General features: G+C 41.5%; 1 protein-coding gene across 2 annotated transcripts in view; it reads right to left on the reverse strand.

The window, feature by feature from the left end:
• The window catches only part of LRRC20 (leucine rich repeat containing 20), a 586,357-nt gene that overhangs the window by 384,116 nt on the left and 179,764 nt on the right, over nucleotides 1-22,477 (reverse strand). For both annotated transcript variants that reach the window (XM_083148477.1, XM_083148476.1), the window contains exon 3: nucleotides 13,073-13,222. In XM_083148477.1, the coding sequence (XP_083004603.1) occupies nucleotides 13,073-13,222 (150 nt within the window). The remainder of the gene's footprint in view (nucleotides 1-13,072; nucleotides 13,223-22,477) is intronic.

The following is a 22,477-nucleotide window of genomic DNA, read 5'->3' on the forward strand; positions in this document are numbered from 1 at the left end:
TCTTATAATTCCCATACATAAACCATAAAGGCAACAAAATTGTTGCATTGAATAGCAAGCAGCCTGTTGCACGCACTACCTGCCCCATTGTAGCTAATGAATAGTGGGTGTGTAGATACATGCGTCCCATGCCATGAGGACATAGACTGATTACAATTTGACACAAAGGGTTTACAACTTTAGACTACAATAATACCCCTTTCACACCGCAGCTATAACCTGGTAATTTGCAGATTTTTAACAGTTTAAAAATGGTTATAGCTGTAGTGAGAAAGCACCAGTTTTAAAATTACCAGTTCAAGATAACCAGTAATTCAAAACGGTTAAAAAGAAGGATCCTACATGGTTCAGACCTGTTCTTTTTGCAGTGTGAACGGGTCTGAACCGGTCTTTTCGATAACACACCAGTCCCCCCCGGCCCTGGTACTTGCCAGCGCCTGGGGGTTCGGGCAGCGTGGTCCATGTATTGGTGGGGAGCAGAGTCCATGTATTGCTGGGGAGCGGGGTCCATGTGTTGGTGGGAAGGCAGCAGTATCCCTGCGGTGGATGCGAACTAGTACCGCTACAAGTTCCCAGGGACCCCGCCGCTGACTTCCCATTCATCAAACAGACCCCGCCGCACAAACCCCTCTGACTCTCCATCAACACAAGAACCCCGCTCCCCAGCAATACATAGAACCCGCTGCCTCCCCACCAGGGCCGGCAAAATAAATCTTGGGGTCCTGTACAATGATATTTCTGGGGCCCCCCACCTAATCCTAAATCCACACAACCCTCTCCTGCATGAGCCTCATTTAACCTTTCGCTGCTCCAGATCCTGCTTTCAGGTGCGGACTTCTCTCGTTCTCAGTCCTGCTGGCATGGCTCCTGGCTGCTGCTGGTCTGTCACTTTCACAAAAGAATGGCGAGCACAAATAAGCCAGATCTCATTGTGGATTTCACGCCGAAAGAAATAATACTGAGGCTAAGCAAACTCAAAACAAATAAGTCACCAGGGCCAGATGGGATTCATCCGAGGGTATTAATGGAATTAAGGGATGAACTAGCTACCCCCCTACATTATATCTTTAGCAAGTCACTATCGTCAGGTATAGTACCAAAAGATTGGAGAATAGCAGAGGTAGTGACAATATTCAAAAAAGGAAAAAAGGAAGATCCAGCTAATTACAGACCCGTTAGTTTAACATCAATTGTGGGTAAACTATTTGAAGGATTTTTAAGGGATGGTATTCAGGAATATTTAGATCATCACCTTCCACTCAGTACTAACCAACATGGGTTCGTGAAAAATCGTTCATGCCAAACTAATCTACTAGGGTTCTATGAAGAGGTTAGCAAAAACCTCGATAATGGAAATGCTGTAGATGTGATTTTCCTAGATTTTGCTAAAGCATTTGATACTGTCCCACACAAGAGATTGATTTATAAAATGGAGAACCTAGGATTGGGTGAAAATATCTGCAGATGGGTAGGGAATTGGCTATGTAATAGAGAACAAAGAGTGGTTGTGAATGGTGCCGTATCAGATATGACACCGGTACTAAGTGGAGTGCCCCAGGGTTCGGTTTTGGGGCCCATTTTGTTTAACATTTTTATTAACGATATTGGGATAGGGTTACTCAGCAATGTATCCATCTTTGCGGACGATACAAAACTTAGCAAAGTCATCAAATCACCAGAAGATGTCACCATGCTTCAAAATGATCTTGCAATTCTAGATGAGTGGGCAAAAAAATGGAAGATGAGGTTCAATGTAGATAAATGTAAGGTTATGCACCTTGGGAGACACAACCAGTGTGCAAGTTACAACCTTAGCGGAGAGGAACTGGGTAATTCCATACTTGAAAAGGATCTAGGAGTCCAAATAGACAGCAATCTAGGATGTAGTGCCCATTGTCATGTAGCTACAAAAAAGGCCAACAAAATTCTGGCATGTATTAAGAGGGGAATGGAAACTAGGGACTCAAGGGTAATTATGCCACTATATAAAGCATTGGTGAGACCTCACCTAGAGTACGGAGTGCAGTTCTGGGCCCCACACTATAAAAAGGACATCATAGAATTAGAAAAAGTCCAAAGGCGAGCAACAAAGCTTATTAGGGGAATGGAGAATTTAAGCTACGGGGAGAGATTAAGCAATTTGGGACTATTTACATTAGAAAAGAGACGTTTAAGGGGGGACATGCTCAACATGTACAAGTATATCAAGGGCCAATATAAGGAACTGTCACACACCCTATTTTCTACTAGAAAGGAATCTAGGACGCGAGGGCATGAGTATAGATTAGAAGAAAAAAGATTTCATTCAGCTAGTAGAAAGAATTTCTTTACGGTCAGAACAGTCAAACTCTGGAACTCTCTTCCCAGAGAGGTGGTAACGGCTGGCTCATTAAATGCGTTCAAGGCAAAGTTGGACAAACATTTACTGGAGAAAAACATCCATGGGTACAAATAAGAAATATAATTTGTCTGTAAAATACCAGAACCAACCAAATCAGCCAGGTTGAACTAGATGGACGCAAGTCTTTTGTCAGCCTTACCTACTATGTAACTATATATGAGCAGGCAGAGCAACCCTCACATGCCCAGTAAAAGTACAAGAGCCAGACACAGCGCCAGGTGCGGCAGTGCACCTACGGCCCCTTGCCGTGCGCACACACAGAGTAGATGGCTCTGAGCGTCAGGGTGCACACACAGTAGACGGCAGTGGCATATAGTGAGTCAGTCAGACTCAGCCACACACAGATGGTGTACAGTAGACGACAGGGCCGCAAGGGTCACTGACAGGCCAGCTAGTACAGAGCTTACATGCCAAGCCATGTAAGCTCTGGGGCCCTTCAGATGCTGGGGCCCATAACTGCTCCCCAGCAATACATGGATCCCGCTCCCAAGCAATACATGGACCCTTCTCCCCAGCAATACATATTAAAGTGAACCTGGCGTTTCTTAAAAAAAAATTCATGTATGTTATCTGTTACTCCACATATTATATTAGTAGAAATATATGATGAAGTATTACCATTATTATTTCTATGGTATTTGCATAATTATGGAGGAAAACTATTTACTTCTTTGATGGCTGCAGTCTTTATACCACTCGAGCATCACCACGTTTTTTTGTTGCTTTCTTTGCTTAGATATTTAATTATTATAATGGCTGCATATTGACTCTACTGTACTACCTTCATTATTATATAAAACATTTGCTGATAAAAGGAACATCCCGAAGATAATAATGAAATTATATTTGAAAAAACTGTTTTTGGCTACAGTGATCCAACACATATTGCTTTACTATTTTTAAAACTGGAATGATATTTGTAAGTGATCACCTATACAGTATGTGGTAAAATTGTAAACTGAAGCTATAGATGAGAGGTCATCTATTAAAGAAAGTCTCCTGGAGCTATAGGCGCCTTAAGAATTTATGGTCCCTTGTAAGTTGTTTGCAGAAAACCATTTAATGGTAGCTGGCACCTGCCATAAGGATTATAAAATAATCACCTAGTATAAAAAAAAATAATAATTTTTTTTAAAGTAAAAACATTTCACACTAAACCTTAAACACAGGATAAAAAATAGACACACAAGCAATGTAAATCTATCTCTGTGGACATAAAATGTATATAATACTGTAGTTATAATTACCTTTTTTTTGTTTTTTCATTACATTAAAGTTATTTGTATTGTGAGTTAGAAAATAAATGTTGACATTTTAAAGGTTGATTTCTAAAAATGCTGGCAGAGCAATTACTTCATTGCCATGCTTATTCTCATAATGATTTCAATGGATTAAAATTAAGGGTCGTTTCTGATTACCCAACAGCCAAATCTGAACCTGTGTGGTATTTCCACAACATTTTAAGCAAAGTGTTAAGGGCCCCATACATCAGCAATTAATTGTGACAATTTTCAGATATGGAGATGATTGCCACAATTAATTTTAGATGTGTGGGTTCCCCCTTTTGGCAATCCCAATCAAAATCGCCAATCGATTGCTTAATCAGGTTTTTAAACATGTTTAATAATCTGGTATTATCTGCGGATCTTTTTTTATATGTGTGGGCATTCCCATTTCGTCATCTTCATCTATTTACATTATGAACAGCTGAAATGACAATCGATTGGGCAATTTCCAGATATGAAGATGCAATCTTTAGATAGAAAAATCTGCCGATCACTGAAATAAATCTGTAATGTGTGGGCAAAGTCAGATAGATTGTAAAATCCATTTATCTGGCCAAAAAATCCCTGTATCTGGAAATCCATAAATTGTGATTGCTGATGTATGGGGCCCATTAGTCAGAGTTTACATTTGCTATAAAATAGTTTTTTTAAGTTTATTTCAGTCTACATGTTTGGTGTTTCAAAGAAGGTAAATGTGTAAACCTATTACATCCTAGAGAAAACTGTACAAAATAAGCAAAATACATTTCTACTTAAAGTATTTCCATTATTTTACTGAAAGATTGGGGTGGTTTTAGATTTGCAATCAATTATAAATACATGGACATTAAATCAATGTTTCTAATGTGTCCTACGCACATAGTGATTAAGGGACATTTTCAAAGTGAGCTCACAAGATTGATTAGAAAATGCTCCTTGTGTAGGGGCCATTGCGATAGTGATGCATGGCCTTGTGCGTTGTAATCGCCTGGAGAACACTGGCCTGACAGATCACTCAGCGGCACATCGCTATATTATATTATATATATACAAGTACATACACACACACACACATATTTTATTACTTACTATATATATTATTTTTCCAATAATGCCTGCATGCCAGGATCAAACCGGATCCTGTTTAGCAGGATGCCATTTCTTGTGTCTGTTTAGCAGAATGCAGAAGGCTTGTGTATATATATCCTCTTGAGTAAGAATCCTGCTAAATAGTTCCTGTTTGACTGCATCCTGCTAAAATGCAATGTGTAGATCAGGCATTCCCAACCACGGTCCTCAAGGCTCACCAGTACAGGTTTTAGTGATATCCAGGCTTGAGCACAGGTGACTTAATTAGTACCTGAGTGATTTTTATTAATCCATCTGTGCTGAAGCCTGGATATCACTAAAACCTGCACTGTTGGTGTGCCTTGAGGACCGTGGATGGGAATGCCTGGTGTAGACAATGCCATACAGTTAAATTTGCAGGATCCTTACTGCCAAACAGGTCCCTTTAAAAGGCATCTGGCAAAACGCAATGTGTACATGCAGCTTTAGTCTGTAACCTGGCAGTTAGGAGCAGATTGGCTGGTACCTTATAACTCTTCAAGGCTTAGGCTGGCCATACATCTATAGATTGATTGTTATATCTAGCTGGTTGGAACAAAAACCTGGTAAAACTTGAGTCACAGTTTTGGGCAGTTTTCCAGCATTTCAAAGCAAATGGTCAACTGTCATTTGGTCTCATCCGTAACCAGGGTTTTGTTCCAACCAGCCAGATCTGACTATTAATCTGTAGATGTATGGCCCGCTTTACGAGCGGGGTCCATTAGTTGCGTGGCACTTCCACAAAGGTTATGCAAAGTCATCATTAAATCCAATTTTGATGAATCTTTAGAAATTCCCTCTAGCAAAACAGTGACAAATATAAATGTTCTAATACACTGGGCTTTTTTGGTTGTTCTAATGGCATAAATGATAAATAATCGCAGAATGCAGAAACTGAATTTGATGTTATTCCTATAAATTATTGAAACTCTCCTCTCAAACATAATAAAAATTTTGGATTTTTTATTATTTTTCTATTTTTATTTTACCACTGGTGCTTCTTTCATAAGGAATCCAGAATAAAAGTGGAGTTTAAATTTAGGTACTAGTTACTCAGTAAGTGATAAACAAAAAAAACTCTACAATGGGTTAAAATTGCCAAACAATAAAGGTTTTTTTTTGTTTTTTCTTGTAATACTCCTTACATACACTATTGCTGCAGTTTTGTAAAACAGCCCTATTGGGCACATAAGGTCCTGTGCAACTTAGCTTGTGACAAATGGCTTTTACACATAAATGCAACTCAATGCAACAAAACCACTTAACAAGACTGCAGAAATTTAATGTGACACTTCTATATCTGTGCGCGAGTTTAAATTTGTATAGGAAGTGCTACAATGCAGTGGCAAGTATTGTAATTTGCATACAAACAGTGGTGCAGCGAGGGGGGTAGTCTTTTTCTGGGACCAGGCCTGTCGGAGAGGTTAGGGCAGGGGGAGGGGGGTGGATCCTGCTACCCCCCCCCCCCCCTTTCCCATGGTAGACAGTGGCAGAGAGAGGGGAGAGAGAAGACAATGCTTGGGGGGATGCTACATTGCTCTGTTCACTTGTACCAGACATCTCTAACAACAAGGTATGCCAAGACTAGGGGTTTATTTTAGTCCGTTCACAAGGACCGTATGTTCGCACGGGGAGCAATGTTTTGCGGTTGCGCAACCGCATTTCTGCACATGTGCATATGCCGGGTGCGTGTGGACACGGCAAACAGACTGTCTGTCTGAGGTGGCGGATAGACGCGCCCATGGGAACGCCCATTGTTTCATGGGCGTTCCCATGGAAACTGCCCGGTGATGTGGGCGGGCAGCTAACATCACCGGATGTCAACTGCCCGCCCACTTCCTTCTGAATGCCCACACACATCTAAGGTTACATCAGAGTAACGTTAAATGTGTGTGTGATTTCCACATCATTTGATGGTTGGCGACCATCGAATGATGTGGATGTTCCACCACAGCCTGCGAATGGATGTTTATGTTTAACATCCATTCGCAGCCCATGCATACAAACACGACATGTGTATCGGCATTCGTAGGGCGGGTGAATTCGCAACCAGAATCAACCAGAATAAGGTCCTTGGTGTATGAGGACACAACTGTACTTCAGGTATTTTTTTATGTAAACAAAACTAAAGTAAACAACTTTCAGTTTTGATTTGTTTTTAAATGGGCATACAACATTCTAATACTGAATGATACATACAATAGTTTTCAGGAGCAAATATTAATGGGGTTGGGTTACAAGAAAAAGTAAACCCTAAAATAATACTGAAAATTGGCAATATAAAAGACAGAAATTTCATGGGTCAGTAATGCTGCTTTCAGACCGCAAAACTGGCTCTGACCCTGTATTTGAAAACGTTTCCAAAAACGGGTCTGCCAGGTAAAACCCCTTTCACACCGCATCTCTTAAACGGTATATTACTGTTTAAGTGCGATTTTTTGGGCACTGGCAGACCCGTTTTTGGAAACTTTCAAAGCCAGTCTTCAGCGCGCGTGCCCCCCCCCCCCCCCCCCCGCGGGTTAACAAAGGGTTAAAAAATCCCCCCCCCCCCCCCGCGGATTAACACAAGGTTAAGAAACCCCCCCCCCCCCCCGCGGGTTACCGGGTTACCACAGGGTTAAGAAAAACACACACACACACACCCCACCCCCCCCTGCAGGTTCTTATAAGAAAAGGGTCTTTCGGAAAATGGCTGCACCCATACGAAAGACAGTTTTTTTTTAAAACTGGTTCTCCTATGGGGTAGCCATTTTCCGAAAGTCCCTTTTTTTTCCATAAGCGCAGCGCTCATTAAATATTCACTGCGCTGAATTTAAATACCGTTTCAGACCCGATTTTTATGCCAAAATACCGGGTCTGAAACGTGTAGGACCCTCCATTTTAACCGTTTTACAAAAAACGGTTTTGTAAAACGGTTATGTGGTCTTGCACCTTTCAGACCGCACAGATTACCGTTTTAAAACAGTAAAAAAAAATCGGCAAAATACCGGTTTTTAAGTGCGGTCTGAAAGGGGCATTACAGAATTTGCCAAAATTCACTTAGTCAACATTTCTTCAATGTTAACAATACATGTTCGGTGTCAACATTGTCATGGTCACATCAAGCATGTGAGCACTGGCAAAATATACCACTCAAAGTACCTGGAACCTATATAATGCTGTTTTTACGACAGCATTGAAGGCAGATTCCTACAAAACAGATTCGAAATTAAAATAAGTCGGATCTGTTTTGTCCACAACGGACGTGCATTGTCGCACTGATGACTGTTTTCCAACAATCTGCGACCGTTTTTGCCAACACACCCACTTTCCGACACTTGACAGCCAAAACATTGAAAATTATAACAGAACAGCATTCCGACTGTCAGAACGTTCCGACAGACGGAAACCTGGATTGAATACCCCCCTTAGAGTTAATGCTCTGTGTCTCTCAGAGCCCATACCCAAATCTCAGATGTCTAAATCACTTATGTCAAAAAATTGTTTGAGTGTCATCCTTCAGATTTATAAAGAGAAAAGGCAATCTTTCCTTTTTTTCCCCACAAATTGATTAGAAGTCTCCCCAATAAGGAAGCAGGATCCAAACCTGCTTTCATTGCATCAGTAAAATAATAAACAGTGACAAGAAGACAAATTGTTTAACCAATGTAGTATAGTAGCTTACATAGGGGGTTATTTTGGTTCACTCTTTCTGACAAATTCCTTCTTAGTTGTATAAAACCATGTGCACTGCAGGTGGGGCAGATGTAACATGTGCAGAGAGAGTTAGATTAGGGTGGGGTTTTACTTCAAAGTGAGATCTATATTGCAGTGTAAAAATAAAGCAGTCAGTATTTTCCCTGCACAGAAACAAAATAAGTCACCCAAATCTAACTCTCTCTGCACAGGTTACATCTGCCCCCCTGTAGTGAACATGGTTTTCTCCATCTAAGAAGAAATTTGTCAGAAAGAGTGAACCAAAATAACCCCCATAGAGAGGTCTTAAAAAGGATGGGACTGCCAACTATCATGTGTTCTAACAGCGTGTACACACCAGCCGAAATATCAGCCGTTTGATGGAACAAACTATATATATTGATAGACCATTGGTCAGTGTGTACCAGCAATATATATGTGAACAGCACCAATGCCTGATATATATATATATATATATATATATATATATATATATATATATATATATATATATATATATATATATATATGGAGAGAATACCCTTTCAATGCGCTATAAGAAAAGTGCGGGCAGCAACTAAGTAGGTCCCCCCTGTTAGTGGGGGAAAAGGGGAAAATAGCAGAAAATGTACAAAGTGCGCCCTCCTAAAGTATATCCACCACCAATAGAACAAATAGTGACAATATGGTCACAATACAACAGATTTAATATATAAAATAGATAAAATACAATAATAAAACAAATTTTTCATCTGTATGTAGTCAAGGTTTCTATAACGGTCAACATGCACAAAATCCAACGCGTTTCGTCGTTAAAACGACTTCCTCAGGGGTAACCGTCTAGGTGGTGGAAATAGGCATAGTTATTAACACTTACTGGAGACTGAATGATTACATAGGACTGTACTAAAAATTATAGATACATACTCACAGATAGCTTAATGTATTTCAGTCCCAGTATGATATGTTATTCATATGTACAAGAGGGAGTGGATCCTTAGTAGATCTCAATCCTGATGCCTGTCAGCATCTAAAATATGAGTTTATAAACATATATATACAATATGTCAAGGAGGGAGCAAGATAAGAACAGAGGAAAAATAACAAAGGTATAAATGGAATGGGAACCTACCAATTTCCATAATATATGTATGAAAAGGGATGGAATAATATCCAGAAGAAATTCAGAAATGCTTCTAAATGTAGTACAAACGAACCTATAATATTAATGGTTCACTTGAATAATAAATATGAATCCTACATCAATAATGGGATATAAAAAATACCATAATGGGATCTTAGTAAATATCAAATATTAGTGTGGGTCCTGATGAGAATAAGTAAATAAATCCATATTCAGTAGCATATATATATATATATTGGCGCATTGTGCTGTTTATCCAACGACGCCTGTACACCAGCACAGGAGTTGTCGTGATTGACAGCTCAGCTGGGCAGGTAGATGTAAGTGTGCCCACTGAGCTGTGAGGTCAGGGAGGACTGATTGGGCAGTGTTTATGGAAGGAGTGTTACAAATTACAGGAAGGATGAAGTTGAATTCTATCCTTAGAAACAATTACTGTACATGCCATTGAGCTTTAGCAGTATTGACTCAGGTATTATTGATAGTAATATTACTTATATTCTGGTGCAAAAAATTATTCAAAATTTAAATTTATTACTACATTCATGTAAATTGCAGTGTACAACTGTTGCAGATGTAAAATCTAAATAGGCAACGGTGTTGTTAAAGCTGCTAACCTGTGTCTCAACATACTGTATGAGCAACACAGTTGTGGAGCATTAAAACAATGTAGCCTGTTTCAATCTGGATAGTTGTTAGCTAGTGACACTAGTATGCAGTAGAATAGTGGTGTCACAAGGGGATGCAGTCACAATCCCGGCGGTCGGAATCCCAACGGTCAAAATTCCGACGCCAGAATATCGACCACCGAAATCCCGTCACTTTGTCCCTCTGTGGGTGTCCAAGACACCCATAGAGGGAGAATAAATTAGTGTGCCGAGCGTAGCGAGGCACCGGGCTTGCTGCGTGGCGAGTGCAGCGAGCCCGCAAGGGTGGGCGATCCACGTCCCCCCCTTGTCGGGATTTTGACCGCCGAGATTCTGACTGCTGGGATTACATACCAATCCCATCACAAGGAAAGTGAGGGAGTGTGCACATGGGTGTAGCCCTTCCAAGGGGTGACACCAGATTCCAGCTCCTCAGCAGTGACATGAAGTGGGTGCTGCAGTGTGACATTATCCTGCTGCACTGGCTCCCGTAATGGAGAAATCGCCGGAAGTGCTCTAGGGGGTGGCTTTGCCACAACAAGTGTCACTGACTGTGGTGCTGCCACTGCAGTAGAAGAGTGTGGGATCCCAGAAACATACATCCCCATTAGAGGCAAAATGCCCTCTTATCTTATGATTGCATTTATCTGTAGCAACACCATAGTGTTGTAATAACAAATTCAACACAAGTGAAAGCAATCATTAACTAAGAGGTAGGTGAAGGAACATAGCTTTCTGTCCCTCCTGGCAGGAGCATAACCACAACTTTGATGGTGCATAGCAACATTTTGAATGTACCCTTATCCGAATACTTCTTGAAAACACCTCTCCATAGCAGTTCAGTTAGTAGTTGTATGATCATAATAGTGCCATAGTTAATTCTCTGAACAATAGTAGTGCCATGGTTATTACACCCTATAGTAAAGCCCTAGATTACTTTATGAACCATCATATCTCCCTGGTTTACACAATGTAACATTGTAGGACTTTCAGTACACATTGTGCAACACAATGGGCGGTATTCAATGTGAATACCGGCGAGGTGCAGCGAATCCTGTTTAGGATTCGCTGCACATTCGCCACGTTCCGGAGCCTCGCCAGCTCCGGTATTCAACGAGTCAGGGGCTCGCTGCCCCTGACCGGCGAATATGAGCTCCTGCAGGGAGCCTGAGGACGGCGGCAGGCAGGGAGATGGAAGTCTCTCTGCCTGCCCCAGAGCGTATGTGGGGGGGAGGTGGGCTCCCCGGGTGCCAGGCAGCACAGGCTGCCCCCCGGGGGTGCCAGCAGGGGACCGGGTATATTCACTACACCCGATCGTGCATATGTAACGATCGGGTGCAGTGAATATATGAATATCTAATGAGCGGCTCGGCTCCGGCGCCCCCTGCTGGCTGCTGTGTAAAGAATATATATATATATATTTTAATTAAATATATATTCATGTGCTTACAGCACATGAATAAAAATAGCATGCCCCTCCTCAGAATAAAATTCCTGATTTTTTGACACCAAATGTAAAAAACAAAACACTTTATTTTAAAAGTTCACATTCCACTTCACCATAAAAAGATAGCGATTGCTACTCGGTGAATCATGGCGAAAAAAACCTTCAAATGTATTCGCCATCTGGTCATTGAATAGGGTGATTCACCGTTTTAGTCCAAAATTCGCCAAACAGCACAAATTCGCCATAAAAACATGGCGAATCAGGCTCATTGAATACCGCCCAATATCCACAATTAAAATGGGTTGGGATCATTTGGTCTACAGCATGATGGTAGACAGTCATTAGGTCGATACCATTAGGTCGATATAGGAAAAGGTCGACATGGGTCTAGGTCGACATGGGAAAAGTTCGACAGGTCATTAGTTCGACAATGTCTAGATCGACAGTCAAAAGGTCGACATGGGGTTTTCCACCGGTTTTTTTTACGGGAATGTCAACACAGTCGACAGTCGATTTTATTCTCCCACGATGCCCAAGTGGTTAGTAAGGCAATGAAATAATGCCTGTTGGCTCAAAAAGACAGTAAAAAACTCCATGTCAACCTTTTGACTGTCGACCTAGACACTGTCGAACTAATGACCTTTGGACCTAGAACCATGTCGACCTTTTCCCATGTCAACCTAATGACTGTCGACCATCATGCTGTAGACCAAATGACCGCATCCCATTAAAATTACAGTATGTCATTAGTGTTCTCAGTTCATATTTTTCCACATTACAGTTCCCCTGTTCCTAATACACAACATTAACGTGTGCTCAAGTTCAAATTCTGCCATGTTAGAGTACCCCAGCTTATATTATGCCACAATATAGTGCCTGCATTTCATATTGTGCCAGTATACAGTGCCCCAGCTCTAATTATGTAACATTATAGTGCCCTCGAAAAAAAACAATGAGCAGATCAGATGACACATTGCAGTGCTCCCCAGTTCAAATTGTACCACATTACAGTGGCCTCAGGTTCAAATTATGCCACATTACTGTTCTTCTTTACTATAACATCCACTGGGCGTGGGCACAAAATCCTCTCGTTAAAAATGTAATGTCACACAATTCAGGCTGAGCAATGGATCAGAACCACATGCATAGCAGGCAAATCTGGGAAATTTCAATACAATTGTATAACCTCGGTCCCTAAGCTTCTGGGCCAATAATAGCACCCCTTAGAACCCACTATGTCTCCTGGAATGTGTCATGTTGCGAGGTATATTTGAATGGACAAGGTTATGGAAGGCATTGTTCCATCATGGAGATGCTGTTACATTACATATTAACGTTATTAAAAGTTTATAAAAGTTTCAAGAAATAACTCAAACCTGAACATACCTTGCAGCTCTTTGAAAGTAGTGAAGAATTTGCCTGCCAGGCTCTTTAACTCATTATTGGCTAGTGAGATTGAGTAAATTTTGTCAGCAACTGTCTTCGTAGCTAAATACAGGCCCGTTGGAAAAGTATTCAAGGCACAGCTGGATAGGTCTGCAAACACAAACAAGCAAAAAAAATGTAAAAAGTCATAATATAATATGTGATAACTATATACTACAGGTGTTTGTGATTTTAAAAAATCATTTGACTTTTGTTTCATTTCATCCTTCGTAAGTGAAGGGAACCATTTTGTGTGCAAATATTCATTGGTGCAGTTGCTTGCTGGGTGACAGATATGCATTATAACACAGAATTGCAAGGAAACTTGAAATAGAAAAACGCCTGTCCCACAGTATGGGAGTATGAAGACAGATTGGACAAATTGGGATTGTTTACGCTAGAAAAGAGACGTTTAAGAGGAGACATGCTTAACATGTACAAATATATCAGGGGCCAATATAACAAACGGTCAGGTGCCATTTTTGCTTTGAGGAAGGATTTAAAGACACGTGGGCATGTTTAGACTTTATGTGCAATCAATGAATACAGCCTCACAGCCTGTGAGTGCAATATTAAGTGAAGCAATCAGGGTTTAGTAATGAAAGTTTGAACCTGTAGGTGTATACTTAATAGTGTTTCTGGATATTTCCTCCAGGGGCGTAACTAACTATTTAGCGCCCCCCCCCGCCGCACGTTTATTCGGGCCCCCCCCCCCACACACACCTAACCTGCCCCCCCTTCTTACCCGCGGTCTGCGTCTCGCCCGGCTCTCTGTCGGGTCCCGGACGGCTCCTGCTGCTACAATGAAAACGGACTCTTAGAAAATGGCTGCCCCTATGCTGCAGACAGAGAGCCGGGCGAGACGCAGACCGCGGGTAACTATAGCCCGCAGCCCCCCTGGCGGCACCCCCAATTTCTCTGCGCCCCCCCGCCACCGCGGGGGCTGCGGAGCTATTGTTACGCCACTGATCTCCTCCTCCGAGCCCAGAGTGCTTGCTGGGCTAGTGGTCTCAGTCTCCTCTATAGCCACTCTCGGCTGTTGGAAGAGAGAATTCACATTCAGCCTTAGCTGGAGATGGTGAGCTGGAAGTGAAGGTCACATAGAGAAAGTGTCCTTTACTTTCTATGCACTTGTACATATTTCCATGCAGCCCACAGCCTGATGTAATGGCCGTTGGGGCTATGAAACGCTGATCTCTGGTGTCTCATGTAATGTATACAAACTAACCTATTACAAACATTATATATATTTGTGCTATATTAATGAAATTGTGTCAAATCCACAAGCGCTGTTTCTGTTTCTTTCATTTTATTACTCTCCATTTATTTACTTTTTGAAGCTTGATACATCTGGCTCTTAGGGCGGGATGTTTTAATATACATCGCCACCCCTCGCCGCAGCGATGCTAGCGTATATGTATTAACATATGCGGCTAGCATCACAGTGTGGTGAAGGAGGACCCCCGCGATACCTGTAATGTGGTGTGCGGGCGGTCACAGTCACCTCCCTGGGCGCCTCCTCCTCCCCTCATCCCGTGACAGCTAAGCAGGCTGTCCCCAGCACCTCCTCCTCCACCTTGCCCAGCAGCGTTGCTAGAGGGAGGAGGGGTTTACCTACTGGGTCCAGGAGGACCTGCAGGAAGGTAAGCCAGAGGGAGGGGGAGAGGGGGGGCAGCGAAGGCGGCGGGTGGCAATAGGGTATCGCAATACCCTGCCCTGCGATGATGCAGTGGCCAGGTATTTGTACTTTAGAAAATGCGGAAAAACACCCAAAAAAGGGGGTTTTACCGCATTTTTAGATGGTACTTATATGTTAGTTGAGCGCCCACTATAGTTACTACGCTCATACCCCCACTATCCATGTGGCATGGAGTTGATTTTAAAAAGTGTGGCGAGCGTAGTGAGCCACCGTGCCCAAAGCATGGCGAGCGTAGCGAGCCCCGCGAGGGGACGCGTAAAACTAAACAAATAGTTTAGTGGGCGCCCGACTAACATATAAGATTAGTACATCCCGCCCTAAGTAAACTAAAAACTTTGTAACTTATATGAAGGTGCATAATAATAGGTGCATAGTTTACCCCCAAATCGATTGTCTTTCTACTGATAACAAAACTATTTAAAGCCTAAAGCTCTGTACACACGGGGAGACAGGTGCCAGGAGACTGAGCAACATGCTTAAGCCTGATCGCTCAGCACACATTGCAGACAGTACACCTGCGATGTACAGCACGATGTGTGCTAAGCGATCTATCCAGAGTGGGACTCTGACTACTGATTAAAGGCAGAGCCCTGCAATCTAGAAGGAAATGCAAGCACTGTCTTTCATGCGAGCGATGGCAACATATAATCGCCGTGAACTGCACTTTAAGCTGCCTGAGAAAGGAGGAACCAGAGGACCACCAGAGGATTGCCCAGCCGCATCCACACTAGGATTGGGGACCCCTGCCTGTTTGGAACTGCGTAATTGCTAGTTCCAGACCATCTGGTAATTGCTATACCTCCTCCTGTTTTAAGGATTCATTGCTGAAGACACTCTATGCACTTTATCTGTAGTGCTTTTTAATTGTATTGTTTTATGTGGCCATTGTGATTAAATTGTGATGTTTTAACGTACTTCACCATTTTATGCCATTTCTCTTTTATTGCATATATGTTATACATGAGAGGAATCCTGATATTTGTGGAATTTCCAAGCGCCGGATAAGTCACAATTCTATTTTTTGTTTGTGGTGTATGGTGAAGGTTTGAGGGACCTTAAGAATTTGTTGACCTACGGCTGCTGGGTGCGCAAAATTACTCACTCACTTATCTGTGTTAGTGCTATATAAATCGCCGTCGCCAGGGGCCATACACACGGAGCAATCAGTGCTCCATTTCTAAGCAATCTAGTGAGATCGCTTAGAAATGGCGTCAAAATCGTCCCATGTGTATGCCTTTTAAGTCTACTGTCTTAAAATTTAAAATGTTGTAGTCTACTCAATCTATATATAATAACAACACTTATTATGTATATACCTACATATACAGAATACAGAAAAATTAGAAAAATAAACAAAAAAATAGAAAATCCAAAGATTATAAGACTTTAGGAGCCCATACACGGTCCGTTGTGGACCGGCTCCGTTCTGTACTATGCGATGCGCGCTCCCGCGCATCACATAGTACGGTACAAAAAGTATGTGCTGCACATACTTTTTGTACTAGGTACACATCGTATCGGATCGCAGTGCATGCACACTGCATGCACTAGGGATGCGATCCGACATGATGTGTGCTGTTTAAGTCCCAAATGGATCCGTTAAACGGACCGTGTATGGGCTGCTTTTTTGCTAATTATAGGACCGCACAGCAAAAAATAAAATACAGTGATAATCACCTTAGGGTCAAGAGAAAAACAAAATCCATGATTAGCATTCATAGACAGGAAAGTCAAAATCAATGTATTCAAAACATAATGAATAAATCATGCTTGAAAAAGTACCATTGAAAAAAGAAACTACGATAAATCATTAAAACAAGCTGAATTCCAATAAACACCAATATTATGCAAATTAGTATCAGAATAATTACCTGAGACAAATCAATATAGTTACAGATGAGAGTAGAAATAAAAACAGTCAGCTATTTAAAAAAAAAAAAAATTTAGCATCTCTTCTACTGCTAAAAAATGCTCACAGTTGCTCTAGTTTTCAATCACCACACTTATCTGTCACTAGATCAATTTGCATCCAATAATTATTTTGGTAAGCATTTGCATAATACCACTGTTGATTGTTCATCAATCATAGCTTGTTGTACTGCTATACAATCCAATTTTGCCTAAAAAAAAAAACATATTTTGTTGTACTGATAGTTTTAATATAGTTTGTTTAACAGATTTGACTATAGTGCAAATGCTAATATTCTTTTCTATCGACCTTAAGGTTATCAACATTTTTTTAGCTGTTCTAAAATTAGCCGTGAAACTTTTCAGTCAGTTCTCATTTCACTTATTTCTGTTTTCCAATATTTACTCCTAGGGGGTATTAGATCTCAGCCACAATGTCTGATGGGGGAAATAGCAGCGAGCGCCTAGGCAGATCAATAGAACAGGCCCAAATTTGAAAACGGTTGGGCCCGCTTTGACGATTAGTGGTGAGTAATGCGCTGCTGGGAAGTTGAAAGAAGCTATAAACATACCGCTGCATACTAATTTAGCTTCTACTCCTATTACTAACACGGCTGAATACTTCTAATTGCGTGTTTGCCTACATGCTAAAAGACTGCCATCTATTGTGCACACCCTCCAGCTCACTAATTCATTGGGGTGTATTCAATGCCGTGGCGAGCGGCCAGCGAGGGGGTTAAACAGCGAAGATTGCAGAAAACCAGCGATCCTCGCTGTTTAACCCCCGTGTCGGCCGCTCGCTCTATTCAATGTTCTGGGGAAATCCTCGCCGTCACAGGATGGCGAGAATTCCCCAAAACAGCGAGACCCACGGCTAATGCAGAAAACTCGCTGTATTTAGAAACGAGTCTCGCTGGTTCAGGAGCCGCATTCACCTATTCCCCCTCGCTCAAAAAATGGAGCGAGGGGGAATTGGCGTATGAGGGGGCTGCGTTGAATACGGTCAGGGTGAGTGGTGACAGCGAGCAGGAAGCTCTGCTCGCTGTCACCACTCGCCCACAGCATTGAATACCTGCCATTATAATGTGGACTCTGGTGATTCATAGGTACTAACAGTCTGTTAGTATAAACTGACACAATCTACCCAGCAACGCATTACTCACCATTGTGCTTTGTTCTTTTGGAGCAGGGTAACACCCAGCATTTTATGAGTGTCCCCATGAAAACACTCGGCATTCCCCTGGGAACTCAGACTGGTCGATGCCTGCTTCGGCAAGTGTCTGACGTCACATGAAATCAGCGCCTACTAGGGTGACCAACTCATCCCTTTAATCCGGGACACATATTAAATTACACAGGTTCTGTGGCTGGCTTTCACCTGGTTTTAAACTGCCACACCTCAAGACTCCATTTCACCTGGTTTTAAACTGCCGCAGAACCTGTGTAATTAATGTGTGTCCCGGATTAAAGGGATGAGTTGGTCACCCTAGCGCCTACCCCCTTTTCGTCTATCTCAGTCTAAAATAAAAGTCAGTTTAGACTTATTACTGAACGGCAGAGAAATCACTTGCCGCATTCAAGGTGATGTAAGGGATGTGAGTGTCAGGGCAGTCAGCAGGGCATCCCTTACCTGTACTCTAGGCTGGGAGTGTACTCTGCCTAGCAAACAGGTCTGAGTCAGGCCCTACGTAAGCAAATCTCAGTTTCAACAGATTAGAAGACCCTGAGCAGCAGTTTGAAGTGGAAAGGTAGGTAATTTCTAAAATAATAAGAAAAGGTTGTCTTGGCCATAAAGCACCGCAAATGGACTACTGAAGGCTGGAAAGTGGTCTCATAGACCAATGATGGTTCATCATTTTTGTATGCGAATGAAGAGTTGAAAGAATTATTCCCTAGTATGTGATACAAACTGCAAAACATGGAGGAGAAGGCAGTGTGATGCTCCAGGGCTATGTTGCTAGATCTTTAGTCAGGAACTTGTATAGACTAACTGGGAGCCTGAAGCAAAAGAGGAGGCAGAAGTTTCTTGTGTTCCTAGCAGTGAGAACACTGGGTGAATATAGTAACATAGATGGCTTTATGCAATTCTTGCACATGTGCTAGTACAGGAATATAAGGTCTGTAACTGGACTGGCTAGGAATAGGATGAGACACTGGATAGGGACTGAACGGCTAATGCTAGAGTCCATCTAGCACTGACATTGATGTTATTTCAAATAACATCACAGACACTATTTGATTTCCAATGTAGAAACAATGCCAGAAAGGTGTTCAACAGTTAGATCAGCAAGATGTGGCTACTTTTAGATATATATAGATATATAGATATATATATATATATATATATATCTATATATATATACACACACACACATACACACATACATACAGGCAGATGGAGACGCGGCTCTCACAGCAGAAAGAACAGCGTTACAGCAGGCGTAGGTTATGGCAAAGTTTCAATGCCGCTTTATTATTTATGTGGTACTTATGTAGTATCTGGGCTGCCGATTTTTTGATTGTATGCCTTAAGTTAAGGCATACAATCAGATGCGATGCGATGCGATATCGCATCGCATCGCATACGATGCGATGCGATGCGATGCGATGACCCGATTTTTCCATAGGATTCAATGTTAAAATGGACTGAGTCCATTTTAACATGAAATTCAATGGGAAAAAGGGGTCCTTTTCATACCCCTACTATCCAAGTGGGCATGGAGTTGGATATAAACCTGTGGCGAGCGTAGCGAGCCACCGAGCCCGAAGCGTGGCGAGCGAAGCGAGCCCCGCGAGGGGACGGTATTCTGTGTCCCCTCGCGGGGCTCGCTACGCTCGCCACGCTTCGGGCTCGGTGGCTCGCTACGCTCGCCACAGGTTTATATCCAACTCCATGCCCACTTGGATAGTAGGGGTATGAAAAGGACCCCTTTTTCCCATTGAATTCCATGTTAAAATGGACTCAGTCCATTTTAACATTGAATCCTATGGAAAAATCGGGTCCATCGCATCGCATCGCATCGCATGCGATTTGGTCGGGTGCGATGCGATGCGATGGACCCGATTTCAAAATCGGCAGCCCAGTTACTACATAAGTACCATTTATGTAATTTCTAAGCACAAATCAGACATCAAACCATTTATTTATTTTTTAAGTGAAAAAAAGAGGGGGCAGGGGCACTTGTATATAACAATCACTTTTCAACTTTATATTCACATTTCTAACATCCTCAAAATGTTGAACAAATTATCTAAACAAACATGACAAAGATATTATATTTAAATAATAAAAAATAACTCCAAAATGCAGCATAAAGTGAAAAAGTTAAGGCTCAAGTGAATAGAAGTTATAGAAAGTTAAAATTAAAGTATCTCCTGGGTTTATGTTCAAAATATTTCAGTAGAGAACATCTGTTTGAGTGGGCATCTGAATACGACAGGCATTCAAGCATAGAAAACTTTGCATAAACGGTGGAATACATTTTGAATATGAAAAAAAGGGTTTAAAGACCTTTAATGTAATTCTTTGATTTAGAAGTACATATAACTACAATTGATCTGCATCAATCAAAGCCTACTAAATTGCAAAGAAAGGTCTATGAATTTTGGAACACCTGAATGAAATGTACTCAGCACAATCACAGAAAATGACAAGCTGATATTCATATAAATGTCTGTCTCTTTACTTTGATAATTTTAAAATCGTGCATGGATTTCTAATTCACCATGCATTTAAGGGAGCCTAGATTGATTCACCAAAATAAAAGCACAGACGAGTAATAACTGATAATTAGGTAAATATTTAAAGTTCGGCTTATGACCATTTTACTTTTTGCCTAAGATATACATTTCATGCTCTGAATTATTATTTCATCTAATATATTTTTCTGCATTCTTACATTACCTTTCCATATGCCTGGGGATGTGGACAAGCAATGGGGCAAGTACAGTTCATACATATTTAGTGTTCATTCTAGCACCTGCCATATTTGAAAACCCATGCAATTGCTCTACCCTACCTGGGGTGTCGCTGTCTGCTGTAGTGCTTCTAGCACAGTGTGGTCATTATATCAGCACTGATATACAAACCAGACCTGTGCTAGAAACACCACAGCAGACAGAGACACCCCAGGCAGGGAAGAGGAACTGCATGGGTTTTCAAATATGGCAGGTGCTAGAATGAACACTACATATTCATGTGATTGGCACACAATTTAATGGATATACACAGATATTGCTTAAACAATCCATAAGTACGGGGTTGTAGACATCTGTCATCTCTGTTAAGCTCTTAGACCTGACAAATTAAACTAGAATCGTTGTCCATTCCATTGACAACTCTGTTCCTACAGTACTTTGGTGATCTTTCTGGAAGTCTTGTTAGGAGCAGCTGCTGGTCCAACTTCTGAAAATATGGTTAACAAGCATCCTGCCTCTGTGTCTTTGTGATCTCAAAGAAAAATACTCCACATTGACAGAAGACCACAATCATGCTCATTTAACACCGAAAATCTTTTCCAAAAGAACAAAGAGGTTAAAGGGAGAAAAAAGGTGAAGAAGAATTACAGTTACCAGCAGCTGTTTAACATTTCTAGTTCCTGGTTACATTTTCATGTTTCTCTTTCAAAGTTTCACAGTAGACATGGAGCATTCGTCCAATCACTATTTCAATTGTTAATGCACTATCTATGCATCTACTGTTCATCAAACCTCGTCAATTGTAGGTTCATTTGGGCAGATACATCTCAACTGTTTCCATCTTGTTTTTGTATATTGCTTATTTGTACCATAACTCCAACAGACAGTCCCACAAGCTGCATGGAGGTGCCTACAATTGAAGAATTACAGTAGAAATGCCAGAATACCCTTTGTTGCCAAAGAATTCTTGCACTTAAGAACTAGAAAAGCCAACAGGTCCTGACCATGAAGGTCCCACTGGGACGGTCATTCCACATACTTTAACTAAATACTCCAAGCAGTTCACCAACCCGAACTTTATCAATTACTAAATCATAAGGGATGTTCTTTTTTCTGCCCCTTTGCTATCTTCTCCCTTCCGTCTTCCCAGGAAACTCTCAAACATTTTTGATATTTTTTTCTTACACTTCCACCTCTCTCCATGTGACACTGATAGCACTCACATTAGGTGCATTTCCAAGCCAATACTTGACCTTTCCTTGGTGTACATTATCTGGTCAATGCATTCAAACTAGTGGATCGTTGAGCGCTGTCACTTACAGTAGCTGCTATTCATGAGGGGTGTGTTAAGTCCCTGGTAATTGGACAGTAAAGTGCTGAGTAGTGTTTATACAGGTGGGCTGCTGGTAGATGATATAGTCAAAGAGCCACTCTCATAGCTATGCATGGTAGAGAGGTGAATGTATAATAATCTGCTGCTCAGCCGCACTGATCCCACTACAGCTGGAGAGAGAGACTGCTGCTGCTGAAGGTAAGAGGGGGATAGGAGGAGCTGTGGCGAACTCAAGTCTCCAACCCCTCACCCCCTAGAGGCTCTAGTTGATACAGATGAATTGTCATAGTTGGACAGAGGAGATAAAGTAACAGTATTTATATTTATATAAGATATTTGGTTGACTCTACAACCAAATATCTTATCACCAAGGAGGCACTGGTCCAATACAATATAATAGCGCTTAAAATCCTCTGGAGTGACCAATGATATAAGGAACTTTACAACACATTGGATCCTAAAAATCTATACTCCCAATTAAAGGGATACAAGGATCATTTCTTTGTCC

The sequence above is a fragment of the Crinia signifera genome, chromosome 6 (genome assembly GCF_055691185.1).
Source record: "Crinia signifera chromosome 6, ASM5569118v1, whole genome shotgun sequence".
Lineage (NCBI taxonomy): Eukaryota > Metazoa > Chordata > Amphibia > Anura > Myobatrachidae > Crinia > Crinia signifera.